The following is an 18,451-nucleotide window of genomic DNA, read 5'->3' on the forward strand; positions in this document are numbered from 1 at the left end:
CTGTGAGGCAGCAGTGCTAACCACTGAGCCACCATGGTTTGACATGTTATTGAGCTTTCCAAGTGACCTCACTGAGTTGCACGATGTCCTTCGGGAAGGGGGGTGCGGGAGGAGGGAGGAGGTGGTGCTTGACAAAGCAAGTTGCTCCTGCTGCCTGGAATATCTAGAACACAGAGGCCACGGCCTCATGATTAGGGACCGAAAGAGAGGAGTCTTTGCGGAGGGTTGTGAGTCTTTGGAATTCTCTTGCCCAGAGGATCACGGCTGCTCCATCGTTAAATACATTTAAGACTCAGAGTTTTTAGCCACTGAGGAAACGGAGTGATATCGAGATAAGGCAGGAAGGTGGTGTTGAGGTAGATCAGCCATGATCCTGTTGAATGGGGACGTAGTTGCAAGGGGCTGAAGAGCCTCCTCCTGCTCCTAGTTCTTATGTTCTTATACTCGGAGTGACGCAGAGGTCAAATTCACTCATGGATAATCGTGTTCACTGTCCCTTTTCTCTCTGTTTACAGTTGTGTCCTGTTTAGCTCGCGCCATTTTCAAACTGTGGCCTCCTTTATTTTGACTGCCAATTATTGGCTTCACTGACAGCTGAGCAGATACCTGATTGTATTGGGCAGTGGGCAGTGGGCCTCACCATGAGAACATTAAACTGAATGTGGAGATGATGTACTGTAAATTCATGATCTTGGGACTGAGAAGGTTATGTCAGGGAAGACCGAATAGGCTAGCACTTTAGAGTCATACAGCACAGAAACAGACCCTTCGGCCCAACTAGTCCATGCTGACCATAATCCCCAAACTAAACTAGTCCCACCTGCCTGCTCCTGGCCCATATCCCTCCAAACCTTTCCTGTTCATGTCCTTATCCAAATGTCTTTTTAACATTGTAGATGTACCCACATCCACCACTTCCTCAGGAAATTCGTTCCACACATGAACCACCTGCTGTGTAAAAAAAATTGCCCCTCATGTCTTTTGTAAAATCTCTCTCCTCTCAAATGTGCTCCCAAGTCTTGAAATCTCCCATCCTAGGAAAATGACAACTGCCAATAACTCGGTTTATACCCCTCATGATTTTATAAATCTCTATAAGGGTGCCTCTCAACCTCCTGCGCTCCAGTGAAAAAAAGTCCCAGCTTGTCCAACGATGTGCAAGTTGGGTGATTTGGCCATGCTAAAATGCCTGCATTCATCGGAGGGAAATGGGTCTGAGTGGGTTACTCTTCAGAGGGTCGGTGTGGACTGGTTGGGCCGAAGGGCCTGTTTCCACACTGTAGGGAATCTAATCTAATCTAATCTAATCTGTCCTTATAATTCAAACCTTCCATACCCGGCAAAATCCTTTAGGATGGACAAGGCTCAGAGGGTGATGCAAAAGAGGTCTCTAAAGTTATCAAGGGATTTGTCAGGGCAAACATAGAGGCAGCTTTCTGCTCCTGAGAGAGAACAAACCATTGACCACCAATATGAATTAGCAACGGTATAAATTAACCACGATTAAATTAGCATTCAGTTCAGAAGAAACCTCTTTACTCGGAGAGTGGTGGGAATATAGAATTTGCTACCACAGGGAATAGTTAATGCGAGTATATTTAAAGAGATGCCAGGTAAGTACGTGAGGGAGAACGGAATAGGAGACTATGTCAAATTGTAAACAGGAATTGCTGGAGAAACTCGGCAGCATCTGTGGAGAGAGAGAGAGAGAGAGAAACAGAGTTAACGTTTTGGGTTCAGTGACCTTTCCATCAGAAAGGAAAACAGAAGTGGCTGGAGAAACTCAGCAGGTCTGGCAGCATCTGCAGAGAGAAAAACACAGAGTTAACGTTTCGGGTTCAGTGACCTTTTCATGAGAGTTCTGAGCACAGGCCATCGATCCTAACTCTCTGTCTCCCTGACCTGTTGCCATTTCTATCGTTGTTCCAACTTCCAACAACTGCAAGGTGTTTTCAAGCTGTGACCTTTTTGATTTTGACTGCCAGTCATTGACATCAGTGACAGCTGAGCAGATCCCTGATTATGTTGGGCAGTGGGCAGTGGGCCTCAGCAAGAGAGCATGAAACTGAATGTGGCGAAAGTGTAACATAGATTCATGATCCTGAAAACTGTTTTTTTAGATTAGATTCCCGACAGTATGGAAACAGGCCCTTCGGCCCAACCAGTCCACACCGACCCTCCGAAGAGTAACCCACTCAGACCCATTTCCCCTCTGACTAATGCACTATGGGCAATTTAGCATGGCCAATTCACCTGACCTGCACATCTTTGGACTGTAGGAGGAAACCGGAGCATCCGGAGGAAACCCACACAGACACGGGGAGAATGTGCAAACTCCACACAGTCAGTCACCCGAGGCTGGAATTGAACCTGGGACCCTGAGGCAGCATGCTAACCATTGAGCCACCGTGCCGCCCTTGTTGTGGGAGGTTATGGTCACTTGAGTTGGAAGGATTCTCATGTGGGACATAAGCGCTGTCATGGACCAGTTGGGCCAAATGGCCTGTTTCTCTGCTGTAAATTCCACATGAAACCATTCATTAAATCAGAAGATGATCCTTCTTGTACTTAACAGTGCACTGTTGGACGCTAGTGTCGCCCCCTTCTTTGCAACATAGTCTGATTGACTGCTCCAGTAAGGAAGAAGCACCTATTTCTTTAAGATCATGTGTCTATATTTCCACATTTTCTATCCCTTTCTCGCTTCCATGTCAGAAGTTCCAAGTTTTCCTGCAGGTCAGTCCTGTAGGAACCCGCAGCCATGCAGGAACTGAGGGCAAGGTGGGTGGGAATCTCAAAATAATTAACAGCGTCATCTGTGGGAAGAGAAACCGAGTCAATATTTCTGATTGTATTATAATAGGAAGAGTAAATGCAGGGAGGATGTTACCGTTGGCCAGGGAATCCTGAACCGGGGGTCACCAGCTAAGGGTAAAGGTCATTTAGGACTGAGATGAGGAGAATGTTTTTTTGCCCAGAGAGTGGCGAGCCTGTGAAATTCTTTGCCACAGGAAACAGGTTGAGGCCTAACCATTACAGGAGCAGGAGTAGGCCATCTGACCCCCTCCAGCCCGCTCCACCATTCACTAAGATCATGGTCAGTTCAACTTACCCACCCTTTCACTGTAACCCTTAACTCCTTCCCTGTTCACAAATCTATCTTCATCTTAAAAACATTCAGTGAGGTAGCCTCAACAGCTTCACTGGGCAGGGAATTCCACGGATTCACAACCCTTTGGGGGAAGAAGCTCCTCCCTAACTCAGCCCTAAACCTGCTCCCCCGTATTTTGAGGGTATGCCCCACCAATGGGAACAACCGACCTGCTTTGATCGGATCTATTCCCTTCATCATTTGATCTGTCTCTATAAGATTCCCCCCTCATTCTTCTCAATTCCAATGAATATAATCCCAGTCTACACGATCTCTCCTCATCAGGCAACTCGGAATCAACTCCGGAATCAACCTAGTGAATCTCCTCCCCTTGAAAGTTTCCAAGAAGGAATTAGCTATAGTTCTTAGGGCTGCAGGGATCAAAAGGGTGTTGGGGAGAAAGTGGGAACAGTTGGATGATCAGCCAGGATCAGGTTGACTGGGGAAAGAGGCTCGTCGGGCCGAATGGCCTACTGCTGTATTCTATATTTCCAAAGCCCGTTGTTTGCAGTCTGTCAGGATCAAGGATGACATAAGAATAAGGAGCAGGAGTAAGCCATCCAGCCCTTTGAGCCCGCTCCACCATTCACCAAGATCATGGCTGATTGGGCAAGGAATTCCATAGATTCACAACCCTCTGGGGGTTCCTTCTCTATTCAGTCCTCAATCTGCTCCCTCTAACCTTGAGGTTACACCCTCTTGTCCTAGTTTCACCCATCAGTGGAAACATCCTCGCTATCTCTATCTTATCTATTCCCTTCATAATTTTATATGTTTCTATAAGATTCCCCCCCCCCCTCAGTCTTCTGAATTCCAATGAACATAGTCCCAGTCTACTCAGTCTCCCCTCAGAAGCCAAACCCCTCTCAACTCCGGAATCCACCTCGGGCTTGCTTCCTCTCCAGGTTCTGAAATAACTCCTAAGTCCATCGTGGCTCCTGAGTCCAGTGGCCGATCCGCAGACTGTCCCACAGGTGGCGCCATTTCAATGCAGCCACGATTTCTGCCCGAGCACGAAACATTCGGCCTGTTCAGGGTTAAGCTGTGCGATCCGGGGTGGGGGGTGAGGGGGACAGTGTTGGTAGAGCAGCTGCATGCCTGCTGTGTTGGTGAGGAAGGTGCTGCTTTTGTGGCTGTTTAATGTTGTTGGAAACTCGGGGCTGAACTTTCCGTTTGGAGCAGGTTTTGGATTGGAACCCCCGTGTGCGGGCTGAGCCTCCCCTGGCGTGTGTTAGTTTGTAATTGATGCTGACAGCTCGGTATAAATCAAATGCAGCGCTTCAATTGTTGCTAACACTCGGTTGAGCTGCTGCTTTCAATAAAGTTTCTTTAATATGCTTGATCTTGGCACTTGGGCACTCATTACTCAAAACCCACAGTCCCCCACCCACCAGTGAAAAGGCCGTCAAATTAGTCAATTGCAGGATAATAAATCTCAATTGCAGTGAGAGGCTGATCCATCACCTTTCAAATTTTGACTCATTAAAAAGATTGAACTCTTTCGCTGAGGCTATTTTGAGTGAGGCAGAGAAGAGTGGGAACGGCGATGAGAGACTGGCTTTTGCTCTCTCTCTCTTAACACGTCCTGCTCTGCTGCTTTTTTTTCTCGCTGCTAATAGCTGGAAGATAAGAAATGCCTCGCAGTGCTTGTTTAGAAAGAGAGTGTGCGTCAGAGGTCTAAGGTTGTCATGAGAGTTTCTGTGCTTGCAATCGACTGGTGGATCAGGACTCAGTGATCAGGCAGCAGCCCCAGATCCACTGACAAAAGTCCTCCCTGTCGTTCGTTGGGACGGGCTCCTGATAAATTATTGAGCAGGCCGAGTCTGCTCATCATCCTGGCTTCAGTACTCTGGCAATGTGATCACACACAGCACTTCTTCAGTGGAGCTGACTGGCACTTATTGTACAACAGAGACAGCTTGAGCTCATATCCATTGCCTTCTTAACTTTCTGCAGCATGGAATGCATGGTTTCTTTTCTACCTTTTGAATTGTATTGTGTCAGTTTAGCTATTTTTCTACCTCAGATCTGCACTTTATTTTGAAAGCAGAACATTTTTTTTAAATGTGTGCAAACGAACTGCTACTTTTTAAAAAAAAAACAAATTTTGGAATTTACAACAGCAGCTTCCCGTCGGATTCAGAATGCCAGTCCAGATTTTTTGCACTATTTCTTTCGCTGCCGACGATGAGAAAGCAGAGGAGAGGAGAAGGGAGGAGAGGTTTGATCAGTTTTCTGAAGAGGACGGCCATGCGGAAGACCACCAGTCCGCTGGGGTCAGCCTGGCTGAGTTTGCTGCCAATTCCAACCTGCATGGGATGGGCCACATCTTTGTGAAAGGAGGCTGTGGTGTCCGGCAAGTCTTGTGGGGCTGCGCGTTCCTGTCTTCCCTCGCCATCTTTCTGTACCAGGTGATGGACCGGGTCATGTACTATCTGGAGTACCATCATATCACGGCTCTCGACGAGATGGACAGCCCCTTCCTGTTCTTCCCGGCGGTGACCCTCTGCAACTTCAACCGCTTCCGGCGCTCCAAGATCACATCCATGGACTTGGCTTTGGCCGGCTCGTTGATGGGATACACCAAGGGCATGGATCCAGGGTTCCAGCTGGCGCCCCCGGTCAGGAACGACGGTGCCCCCTACAGCATGTACGAGTTGTTCAACCGGACTAGTCATCAGTTGGAGGACATGCTGAAGGACTGTCGGTACCGGATGGAGGAATGTGGTCCTGAGAACTTCACGGTGGTAAGTCCCGTTCTCCCTCAACACCAGACTCCTGCTGCCTTGGGGCGGCACGGCGACTCAGTGGTTAGCACGGCTGCCCCACAGCGCCAGGGGACCCGGGCCCGATTCTGGCCTGGGGCAACCGTCTGTGTGGAGTTTGCACGTTCTCCCCGTGTCTGCGTGGGTTTGCTCCGGTTTCCTCCCACAGTCCAAAGATGTGCAGGTTCAGTGAATTGGCCGTGCTAAATTGTCCATAGTGTTGGGTGCATTAGTCAGAAGGAAATGGAAGGAAAATGAGTCTGGGTGGGTTACTCTTCGGAGGGTCAGTATGGACTTGTTGGGCAGAAGGGCCTGTTTCCACACTGTAATCTAATCAACTCTTCTTTCAAACACTGGTGTGAGCCACTGTCTTACTTGCATGATGCCCAGGGCATGCTGTCCCAAGAGAGGGGTTTGTTAGCTCGGTTGGGCACCTGGCATGCAGTGCCAAGTGATGCCAACAGCATAGGTTCAATTGCCACCACCGGCCGAGGTTGAATGAAGGCCCTGCCCTCTCAACTTGCCCCCCGTCTGCCTGAGACCCTCCGGTTTAAACCACCCTCATGAGAGAGTAGCCGTCTGGGACAATGGCAACTTCTACCTTGTGTGTCCTTGTAGATTCTGCACTCCACTCACTATAATCGGGATCCTCGTTGAGGTTGGTTTTTAAGGGAGTGGGTTCCATTGCTTAAACAATGATGAAGTTGGCACTGAAGAATTGGCATCAGTTAATCCCTTGGTGTCTACATTAGGTCAGTGCTATGTCGGCAGAGAAACGGCACAGAGCCATCCATGATGAGGTGGTGACACTATTGTGTGTATCGTAGGCTGGGATCCACTTTAAAATGGCTGCCAAAGCACTGCAATGTGGTTAGGTACAGGCCTCTGACACACCGCTGGAGGTTGCAGGTTCAGTTCCCACTCCAGCAACCCATTTACACACCGTACAATCCCACAGACAATCCTAAGGATAAATTGATCAGGCCTGATGGTTGAGGGATTGACACCAGCCTGGACCCCCGGGAGAAGTGCCCAGGAGAGCAGTTGTGGGAGGCAGGTAGGGGCCTTGCTTTAATACCTTGCCTGAAAGTTAGCATCTCTGACACTGCAGCACTGAAGTATTGGCCTGGATTACGTACAAAAGCGTCTGGGACGAGGTGTGACCCCTGGTGTAGCTGCGGAGAGAGACTGGTGCATTATGGGACTTGGCCTCTGGGACGAGATGTGACCTTCCTGGTGTAGTTGCAGAGAGACTGGTGCATTATGGGACTTGGCTGGGCTAGCTGTTTTAGGAAGTAACTTGAGGTGAGGGAGAGTGCCAGTGATCTTATCCATCCTTGTGATAGCCCCTGGCATGTACACCAAAGGCTGAACCTCCAACTGTCTGCACTTCCAACCTGCTTTCAGCTTTTACATTTCCATTTGTCAGTTGTTATTTTGGGTGCACAGCTGGTTCACCTGATAATCTTGGAAGCGGCAGCTATCTTTCAGTTGGTGACACTGAATCCGAAGGTTGTGGGCTCATGTCCCACTCTGAGTGCAAAATTAAAGCTCAGACTCCAGCACTGTGCTGTGCTGAGGGAGCTGTTCAAGGTGCTGACGTTCAGATGACCCATTGAGCCAGTGTCCTGCCTTCCTTCTTGGGAGGACGTACAAAATTCCTATGGATCTATTTTTAAAGAAGAACAAGGAGCAGAAAGAGAGCCATGGGCAAATTAATACCTCCCAATTAACTTCACTCAGCAGGCTATCTGGTCATCCGAGGTGCAGGAGAGTCAACGTTTCAAGAGTGAGCTCTTCATCAGGAATGAGGGGCTTTTTGAGCATGAAGAGCTTATGCTCGAAACGTCGACTCTCCTGCTCCTCGGATGCTACCTGACCGGCCGTGCTTTTCGAGCACCACACTTTTTGACTCTGATCTCCAGAATCCTCAGTCCTCACTTTCTCCGAGGTTATCTGGTCATGACTGCATTGCTGTTGGTAGGAGGTAGCTGTGTTTTCGACATTAAAGCAGGGACTGTTTGTTTCATAAGTGCTTTCACTGGCTGTAAAGTGCTTTGGTGCATCCTGAGGTTGTGAAAGGTGCTATATTAATGAATGTTCTTTCACACTCTTGCTTGACTCAAAGTTTCTATTCCCGTCAGCTTACTTTACCCATTAAATGCTGAATGATGAAAGGGGAAATAATCTTTCTCTGTTGGAGATTTCATTATGCTACCAAGAACATACCCTCATGGCTTAGTAGGTAGCAGCCGTATCCCTGATTCAGAAGGCCCTAGGTTTAAATCTCACATTCAAGGTTAAGCACAAACATTGAGGCCAATGGTCCACTGCAATGCTGTACTGTCAAATATGCTGTCTTTTCCCTGAGGAGATAGGTGGATATGAGAGATCCCAGGGCACTGTTGAAGGAGTTCTATGCAGAGTTCAAAGAAATATTTATTCCTCAATAGCACAATCAAGTAATCCAGTCGTTATCAGGTTGCTGCTTGTGGGAGTTTCCTGTACTCAAATTGGCTGCCCTTTTCCCTGACATTTAAAACTGTGAGTACTCTTCAAAAAAATAGAGTTTGTAATTGGCTGTAAAGCATTTTGAGATTTCTGGTGGTTGTGAAAGCTGCTATGTAACTGCCAGTCCTTTACTTCTATACTTACTTGTGCACAAGTAGATCTTGCAGTTGAGCTGTGGCCAGTCTTTGGCTGAGATACCTTTTTAGAATTCTGTTCTTTTTTTAAAATTTTTCAGAGGCAAACGTACTTTACAATGACTCAGGACTTTGAAACGTCACCTAGAGTATTTCGGGGTGAAAGATACATTGGGGATTTCCATTGTCACATGGGGAAGGGACTTGGTTATGTCCAAGGGTGGAGCCAGCAGTGGTGTGAATGACATTATGGCCACCGTGCTGTCCACAACCGTAATGCCTTTGCAGACCCTTGTTTCATATCTAATAAATGAGTTCTGAACTGAAAACGAAAGTCCTTACTTGCACTCAGCTCAAGAAAAGATTATAAACCAACAGCATCTTTTTATTTTTGAAAAAAAAACAGTTTAAATTGTAGCTTCCTCCAGAGAGTTTTGATGTAATTACTGGCCCCTCATCCCTCTATTTTTGTTTCAGACTTTAATTCCTCTGTTCTTTCAATCTACTTTGTCCCAGTCTCTCTTTCCCTCCCTCCCCTGCTCTCCCACAACCTCCTCCAGTAATAAAGTTTTGAAGTGGCTTGATGAACAGCTGTGAGCATCTTTAGGCTCGTTGTTGTGGTTCTGGTCACCGAGCTGGGAATTTGTGTTGCAGGCGTTTCGTCCCCTGTCTAGGTGACATCCTCAGTGCTTGGGAGCCTCCTCTGAAGCGCTTCTGTGATCTTTCCTCCGGAGGAAAGCACTGAGGATGTCACCTAGACAGGGGACGAAACGTCTGCAACACAAATTCCCAGCTCGGCGAACAGAACCACAGCAACGAGCACCCGAGCTACAAATCTTCTCACAAACTTTGATCTTTAGGCTCAGTTACTATAAAAAGCCTTGGTCTTGTCTTGTGTAAGAACCCGCTGGGAGGCTGCACAATGCCTTGCTGACAAATGCTATTACCTTGTTGTCATGCACCAGTGCTTTTGGCACCGTTAGTCTCTGTTTCTGTTGAGCTGCTACGTTTTGAGGCTGGGGAGAATGTGATTTGGAAGACGGCAGGGTGAGCAGAAACATCCACTTGATTTTCTTGTCAATGTCTCGCAAGCTCTTGAAATGCAGGCTCCTACCAGGTGTCCTGTGGATCCATGGAAACATCAAAGTTTAACTTGGAACAATTTCAGCAAAGATGTTACCACCGGAGCAATCTCAGATGCCAATCCTCATGCCACAACCCCTGCTCTTTCCTCATAGCCTGGCAAATTAGCTGTATTTTGAGTATTTATCCAATTTCCTTTTGAAAGTTGTTAGTCTGAACTTTGATTTGTTTTCCATGTTGTGCAACACAGGATTTCCTTGCTGTGTTGTCTGAGGGCAAACTTGCCCTTGTGGATTCTACCACAGGAAATGCCCTCCTGTCGCTCTGAAATTATTCTGCAGTGATCCATTTAGCTGATGATCAGACAAAGGGTTTGAATTTTAAGTTGGAATACATTGTATTTCTTGGGCAGGGGTACAAAGGCGGATCGTTGGAATTTTAAGGTACAGATTAGCCATAATTTGACTGTTGGAGAGGGTGCAAGAGGCTGAATGGACAAACATTGTTCGTGAGAGCTGGCTGCAGTAATAATCTGACCAGAAACATCAAGGGAAGATTCCCACAACCCTCCTCCTTTCCCTGTCACCCTGCCACACCAGACTTGAGGCCTAGCACAAGCAACTGCTCCCTCTTTGATTTGCCATGCCTCCCCATTGCTTTTTCTCCCACCCTCAACCTGAGAGCGCCTTGGAGCTATTACAACACAGGAGGCTGTTCAGCCCATCAAGTATTTACTAGTGCTCTCCAGAGCAATCTAGTCAGTCCCATTCTCCCACTCTGTCAAATGGGGTTGTCACTTTTTTTTTGTCTTCTGTTGCCCATCCAGTTTTCATTGGCTCTGCTTCTACCCCCTTGCAGGTAAGAAAATCCAGGTATTTACCACACAGTGTTCTTAAAAAAAGAGCTCTCCCTCAGGCCCATTTGCCAGCATTAGCCCATATCCCTCTAAACCCTTCCTATTCATATATCCATCCAGATGCTTTTTAAATGTTGTCATTGTACCAGCCTCCACCACTTCCTCTGGCAGCTCATTCCATACATGCACCACCCTCTGCGTGAAAAAGTTGCCCCTCCAGTCCCTTTTAAATCTTTCCCACTCTCACCTTAAACCTATGCCCTCTAGTTTTGGACTCCCCTACCCTGGGGGAAAAGACCTCGTCTATTTACCCTATCCATGCCCCTCATGATTTTATAAACCTTCATACGGTCACCCCTCAATGTCCAATGCTCCAGGGAAAAATAACACCAGCTTATTCAGCCTCTCCCTGTAGCCCAAACCCTCAACATCCTTGTAAATCTTTTCTGAACCCTTTCAAGTTTAACAACATCCTTCCTGTAGCAGGGAGATCAGAATGGAATGCAGTATTCCAACAGTGGCCTAACCAATGTCCTGTACAGCCGCAACACAACCTCCCAACTCCTGTACTCAATACTCTGACCAATAAAGGAAGGCATACCAAACGCCTTCTTCACTATCCTATCTACCTGCGACTGCACTCCAAGGTCTCTTTGTTCAGCAACACTCCCCAGGACCTTACCATTAAGTGTATAAGTTCAAGCTTCTCTCTCCCCTCTCTCTCTCCCCTCTCTCTCTCCCCTCTCTCTCTCTCCCCTCTCTCTCTCTCCCCTCTCTCTCTCTCCCCTCTCTCTCTCTCCCCTCTCTCTCTCTCCCCTCTCTCTCTCTCCCCTCTCTCTCTCTCCCCTCTCTCTCTCTCTCCCCTCTCTCTCTCTCCCCTCTCTCTCTCTCCCCTCTCTCTCTCTCTCCCCTCTCTCTCTCTCTCCCCTCTCTCTCTCTCTCTCCCCTCTCTCTCTCTCTCCCCTCTCTCTCTCTCTCCCCTCTCTCTCTCTCTCCCCTCTCTCTCTCTCTCCCCTCTCTCTCTCTCTCCCCTCTCTCTCTCTCTCCCCTCTCTCTCTCTCCCCTCTCTCTCTCTCCCCTCTCTCTCTCTCCCCTCCTGCCTCACAGCGCCAGGGGCCCAGGTTCGATTCCAGCCTCGGGTGACTGTCTGTGTGGAGTTTGCACATTCTCCCCGTGTCTGCGTGGGTTTCTGCCGGGTGCTCCGGTTTCCTCCCACAGTCCAAAGGTGTGCAAATTAGGATTGGCCATGCTAAATTACCCATTTTGTCCAGGGATGTGCTGGCTAGGTGGATTAGCCATGGGAAATAAAGGGTTATAGGGGTAGGGTAGGGGGGGATATGTGGGTCTGAGTGGGATGCTCTTCAGAGGGTCAGTATGGACTCAATGGGCTGAGTGGCCTACTTCCACACTGTAGGGATTCTATTGAACACAATACCTGGCACTTGTTGTTAAAATAAGGAAAACAATTAGGATCTTGGCTATATTTTACAGGGGTTTGGTCTGGTCCATAACAATAGGAAGGATCTAATGTTATGGACCAGACTCATTGGGGTAGTTCAAAGCCTGCCATTGGACAGATGGGGGTCTGTCATGAGGAACTTGTTGATAACTTCCTGTGTTTTCAATTCCTCGATCCAAAGAATGTCTCCTGCTAGATCCTGCTCTAAACGGGACACCACGGCAGAGGCTAGGGGATTGGGCAGGTCATCGTGAAGCAGGGAAAGTGAGATGCAGCCCAAAGACTTTCAACCAGTTTGTGGGTTTCATTTGGTCCCCAGGTGTGTGGGAGAGTGATGCTGGGAGGACAGGAAACCAGGGAAGGGGTGTTGCAAGGAGAGTCCATTATGATGTGCATTGTGGCATTCAATTGGGTGCCAACAAGATGGCCACATGTGCGAATGTGAGTGATGATCGGTGCCAGTGAGATGTACTCAAGGTCAACTGATTGAATGCAGTCAAGGAAGAAGCCAACAATATTGACTTCCCATAAATCTGACTGAGAGAATTGCCAGCATCCCTGCGTGGATCGAAACTTCCCCACAGGGAGCTGGGAGTGGATTCAACTCTCAATCCTTTCATCCAGCTCTTGGTCCACTGACCTTTTATGGCTTAGGAAATTCAGGGAATACGATCGCCAACTCTGGTTGGATGTGGTCCTGGAGGTGTCATCACATGACCTGTATCATCCCCTATCCCCCTGCCATTGACCAATCAACATCTCCATCTATAAGATTCATTAGTGTTCATTAGCAGAGGGATTGAATTCAAGAGTCGTGAAGTGATGTTGCAGCTGTACAGGACCTTGGTTAGGCCACACTTGGAGTACTGTGTGCAGTTCTGGTCACCTCACTTTAGGAAAGATGTGGAAGCTTTGGAGAGGGTGCAGAGAAGATTTACCAGGATGTTGCCTGGAATGGAGAATAGGTCATACGAGGATAGGTTGAGAGTGCTAGGCCTTTTCTCATTGGAACGGCAAAGGATGAGGGGTGACTTGATAGAGGTTTATAAGATGATCAGAGGAATAGATAGAGTGGACAGTCAGAAACTTTTTCCCCGGGTGCAACAGAGTGTTACAAGGGGACATAAATTTAAGGTGAAGGGTGGAAGGTATAGGGGGGATGTCAGGGGTAGGTTCTTTACCCAGAGAGTGGTGGGGGCATGGAATGCGCTGCCTGTGGGAGTGGCAGAGTCAGAATCATTGGCGACCTTTAAGCGGCAATTGGATAGGTACATGGATGGGTGCTTAAGCTAGGACAAATGTTCGGCACAACATCGTGGGCCGAAGGGCCTGTTCTGTGCTGTATTGTTCTATGTTCTATGTTCTATTGTTTTTCTTTTGATGGTCAGCCTTTCCACAGCCAATGGGTTATCCATTAAGTGATTGGATGATTCTTGCTCCAATGATGTATTGGCTTATAAATTGTCAAGCAGTCTATTATTCTCCATCTCCAATCAGTGTATAACTGATAAATAAAGTTGTTCCATTTGAAAAAATGTTTTGAATGCCCCTATAATTTTTATCCTGAATTTGCTCATAGCATTGATTTGGAGATTACTCTTTTAATTGTCCAAGACTCTAGGGCAATTGTAATGTGGAATTGTGCAGTATAAAATGGGAAAAGGGTTACTTGTTGTATTGTTCAAAGGCTTGTACCCAATTTGTCTCCTAAGGAAGCAGTATGCACCCAGAGGTGTAGGAAGCCATTTGTAATCTCCATTTGTGTCCAAATTGATGTTAGTGTTGTGTCTGGTACACAAGGGATCTGGAGCGTTGTCACAACTTTATGAAATTATCTTCCTCACAATAGAATGAAGATTGGTGTCTATAAGTGATTCTGAGGGAAGGATAGCCAATGAGATGAATTCCAAGTGTTAACGATGCTCATTCTCCTCTTTCAGTATGACACTGGGGTCTTGCCTTCATTTCTGAGCTCAACTTCTCCATCCTGTGATCCAGAGGTGACCTCGTTGACCAGTTAACCCCACGAGCATACGTTATGAATTCTTGACTTGTTGCATTTCCCAAACGGGCTTCCTGTTTTGCTGCCAGCAATGGGACTACAAGGGTCCACAGCAGTTTGCCATGAAGTTCAACGTTTATGACTTCACTCCAGTTCCAGTGCTTTCAAATGGAAGCAGCATTGAGAGAGAAGGGAATGGAAACATTTGCCAAAAGGCTGTGATCATGTAGATAGGATTGGGAGGAGATTCCACAAGATGGGTCTGGGCCAAATACAGGCAAAAGGGAGTAGTTCACTTTGGGAAACCTGGTCAGCATGGATGAGTTGGGCTGAAGGGTCTGTTTCCATGCTCTATGACTCTAACTCCTATGACCCATATGTATATTTCGCCCCCCCCCCCCCCACCAACTGAGTCTGCTTCACCATTTGATCATGGCTCAAACCCATTCTCCTGCCTTCTCCCCATAACCCTTAATCCCCTTACTAATCAGGAACCAATCTAGCTCTGTCTTAATGACTTGGCCTCCATAGCTTTCTGTGCCAATGAGTTCCACAGATGAACCACCCTCTGGCTGAAGAAATCCTCCTCGTCTCTGTTCCGAAGGATCATCCCTTTTACTCGAAGGCTGTGCCCTTGGGTCCTAGTCTCTCTCACTAACAGATGCACCTTCTCCATGTCCACTGTGTCCAGTTCTCTCGGTGTTCTGTAAGTTTCAATCAGATGTCCCTCTCACCATTGAATTCAGACCCAGAGTTCTTTAATTGCTCCTCATATGACAAGTCCTTTGCCACTGGGATCATTCTTGTAACCTTCCCCAGCACCTTCCCCTGCAACCGCAAGAAATGCAAACCTTGCGCCCACACCTCCCCCCTCACTTCCTTCCAAGGCCCCAAGGGATCCTTCCATATCCGCCACGAATTCACCTGCACCTTCACAAACATCATTTATTGCATCTGCTGCACTTGATGTGGCCTCCTCGATATTGGGGAGACAGGCCGCCTACTTGCGGAACGTTTCAGAGAACACCTCTGGGACACCCGGACCAACCAACCCAACCACCCCGTGGCTCAACACTCCAACTCCCCCTCCCACTCCACCAAGGACATGCAGGTCCTTGGACTCCTCCATCGCCAGACCATAGCAACACGACGGTTGGAGGAAGAGCGCCTCATCTTCTACCTAGGAACCCTCCAACCACAAGGGATGAATGCAGATTTCTCCAGCTTCCTCATTTCCCCTCCGCCCCCCACCTTGTCTCAGTCCCAACCCCCGGATTCAGCACACCTTCCTAACCTGCAATCTTCTTCCTGACCTCTGCGCCCCCACCCCACTCCGGCCTATCACCCTCACCTTGACCTCCTTCCACCTATCGCATTTCCAACGCCCCTCCCCCAAGTCCCTCCTCCCTACCTTTTATCTTAGCCTGCTGGACACACTTTCCTCATTCCTGAAGAAGGGCTTATGCCCGAAACGTCGATTCTCCTGTTCCTTGGATGCTGCCTGACCTGCTGCGCTTTTCCAGCAACACATTTTCAGCTCTGATCTCCAGCATCTGCAGTTCTCACTTTCTCCTCATTCTTGTAAACCTCCTCTGGACTCTCTCCAATGCCAGCACATTGTTCCTGACATATGGAGCCTAAAACTGCCCACAATATTCCAAATGCAGTCTGGCAAGACCCTTAAATAGCTTCAGCAGTACATCTCTGCTCTTGTATTCTAGCCCTCTTGAAATGAATGCTAACATTGCATTTGCCTTCCCAACTGCCAACTGAACCTGCATGTTAACCTGAAGAGAATCCTGAACTGGGACTCCCAAGTCACTTTGTGCTTCAGATTTCCAACACCTTTTCCCGTTTAGAAAATAGCCAACGCCTCTTCTTCCTACCAAAGTGCATGACCTCACATTTTCCCACAGGGTAATCTATCTGCCACTTCTTTTCCACTCTCCTAGCCTGTCCAAGTCCTTCAGCAGGCTCCCTACTTCCTCAACACCACCTGCCCCTTTATGCCATCTGAACATTTGCAAAAATACCTGACGTTTCTTCATGCAGATCATTAATGTGTAGCCTGAATAGTTGTGGTCCCAAAACCGATCGCTGTGGAACTCCACTAGTCACTAGTTGCCATCCTGAAATGACCCCTGTGTTCCCTATGCACTGCCTTCTGCCAGTCTGCCAAAACTGCACCCATGCCAGGACCTTGCTCCTAACACTGTGGGCTATCTTACTTCACAGCCTCCTGTGCAGCACCTTGTTAAAGGCCTTCTGGAAATCCGAGTGGATCACGTCCACTGGCTCTCTTTGTCTCACTTGCTCCTTAGCTCCTCGAAGGATTCTAACAGATTTGTCAGGCATGACTTCCCCTTGGCGAAGCGGTGCTGACTCAGCCCGATTTGACCATGCACTTTCAAGTACTCCGCAATCTCCTCCTTAATAATGGGCTCTTAAGATATTAGCAACGACTAAGGTCAGGCTAACCGGCCTATGTTTCCTGTCCTCTGCCTCCCTCCCTCCCTTCTTACACAGGGGGCTCGTGGGCCAAATGGCCCATTTCTGTGTTGTATGTTTGATACAATATTTCACCCATAACATTTGAAACCTTTCTTTATTGACGTGGGTTGAATTCCCATCAATTCCATATATTTTGTTGGGAAGGGGAAGTTTGTAACGCTCTCCCTTTTGGAGCTTTCAAACTTGTATTCTTATGTTGCAAATAGTCCGAGAGAGCCCAGCAAGAGTAGCATAGGTAGTGAGCAGAGAGCTGGGGAGATGACCAAAGATCTGTCCAAAGGGTAGCAAGGATAAGTCTATGTAAAGAGGCGGTAGGCAGGAAGGGTTTAGGATGAGAGTTTGAGAGCAGAAACATGATTGTTGAAGACTCAGCAAAGAACAAACACATTTTATTCTGGAAAAAAAAACACCGAGGACAAAATGTTACCAGTGTGAACTCACTTGAAAATGAGTAAATATTGAACATGATATGGAGAATTTAATGTATAGCATTAGCAAATACTTTGAGGCTGACGAGAATGAAACTTAATCTTTTTAAAGTAATTAATTCTGAAAGTAATTTGTTTAAGGGAAAGCAATTTGGCTGTAATTTGTATCGGTTGTAGATACTGAACCAGTTCAGGCTTGATCCTGGATTTATAAACTTGACTTTCAGAAATCCTTTCCATGAAATGATTAAATAGAGAGGGGCATGAATGTTGCATGAATGGTGTCAGGAAGGTAGTGAGGCCAGTCAGTGTGTATTGGGTCCGGAAGTTCAGTTGCTTTGATTCAATGGCTCTCTTACCCAGACTCTCTTTCAGTTGGGTCAAAGATGCATTTTTTTTTTTGTCAAAGTTTTTCACCTTGCTGTCTTCAGGGCAATTCACAAGACTACCAAGGGGAACAACATAGTCATACAGTATGGAAACAGACTCTTCGGTCCGCCCAGTCCATGCCAACCATAATCCCAAACTAACCTAGTCCCACCTGCCTGCTCCTGGCCCATATCCCTCCAAACCTTTCCTCTTCATGTACTTATCCAAATATCTTTTAAACATTGTAATTGTACCTCACATCCATCACATTCCATGTGAGAACCACTCTGTGTAAAAAGAAAATTGCCGCTCACATCTTTTTTTTAAATCTCTTCCCTCGCCCCACGATGTTTATACTTTTTTTTTAAGGTCAGAGCATTGGGTACAGGAGTTGGGAGGTCATGTTGCACTGTACAGGACATTGGTTCGGTCACTTCTGGAATACTAAGTGAAATTCTGGTCTCCCTGCTATAAGGGAAACTTGAAAGGGTTCAGAAAAGATTTACAAGAATATTGCCAGAGTTGGAGGATTTGAGCTACAGGGAGAGGATGAATAGGATGGGGCTGTTTTCCCTGGAGCGTCGGAGGCTGAGAGGTGACCTTTTATAGAGGTTTATAAAATCATGTGGGGCATGGTTGGATAAATAGGTAAAGTCTTTTCCCTGGGGTGGGGGAGTCCAGACCTAGAGGGCATAGATTTAGGGTGAGAGGGGAAAGATATAAAAGGGACCACTTTTTCACACAGAGGGTAGTACATGTATGGAATGAGCTGCCAGAGGAAGTGGTGGAGGCTGGTACAATTACAACATTTAAAAGGCATCTGGATGGGTATATGAGTAGGAAGGGTTTGGAGGGATATGGGCAGGGTGCTAGCAGGTGGGGCTAGTTATCTGGTCGGCATGGATGAGTTGGACCGAAGGACTGTACATCTCTTTTGACTGTAAGTACTAATTGGTTGGTGAGTGGGCTGTTGCTGGTTCTCCCCACCCACCCATCCCTACTCATTTGTGGGATGTGGGCATCACTAGCTGACCAGTATTTATTGCTTTGTGGAATGCATCAGTTAAATGATGACTGACAGTTAACTGCCAAGCTTTGTTTAAATTTTAAACCAGACGTGTTACCTCTGGTGGATCCAAGCTGGTCATTGGCCACTCCTTTGTGGACAGAAAGTACATGTAC

At 47.4% G+C, this 18,451-nt stretch overlaps 1 protein-coding gene across 2 annotated transcripts in view; it reads left to right on the plus strand.

Annotated features, from left to right (window-relative positions):
- Nucleotides 1–18,451, plus strand: part of LOC122543294 (acid sensing ion channel subunit 1b) — an 847,708-nt gene that overhangs the window by 633,410 nt on the left and 195,847 nt on the right. Inside the window, exon 1 of one of the 2 annotated variants that reach the window (XM_043681800.2) lies at nt 4,907–5,898. The exons of the other annotated variant lie outside the window; for it this stretch is intronic. Within the exon in view, the coding sequence (XP_043537735.2) occupies nt 5,296–5,898 (603 nt within the window). The 5' untranslated portion in view covers nt 4,907–5,295. Of the gene's footprint in view, nt 1–4,906; nt 5,899–18,451 lie in introns of those variants that run through there. 2 annotated transcript variants of the gene reach the window in all.

This window comes from Chiloscyllium plagiosum, unplaced genomic scaffold (genome assembly GCF_037043375.1).
Source record: "Chiloscyllium plagiosum isolate Xiang-an unplaced genomic scaffold, Cpla_swu_hap1 HiC_scaffold_53X, whole genome shotgun sequence".
Taxonomy (NCBI): Eukaryota; Metazoa; Chordata; class Chondrichthyes; order Orectolobiformes; family Hemiscylliidae; genus Chiloscyllium; species Chiloscyllium plagiosum.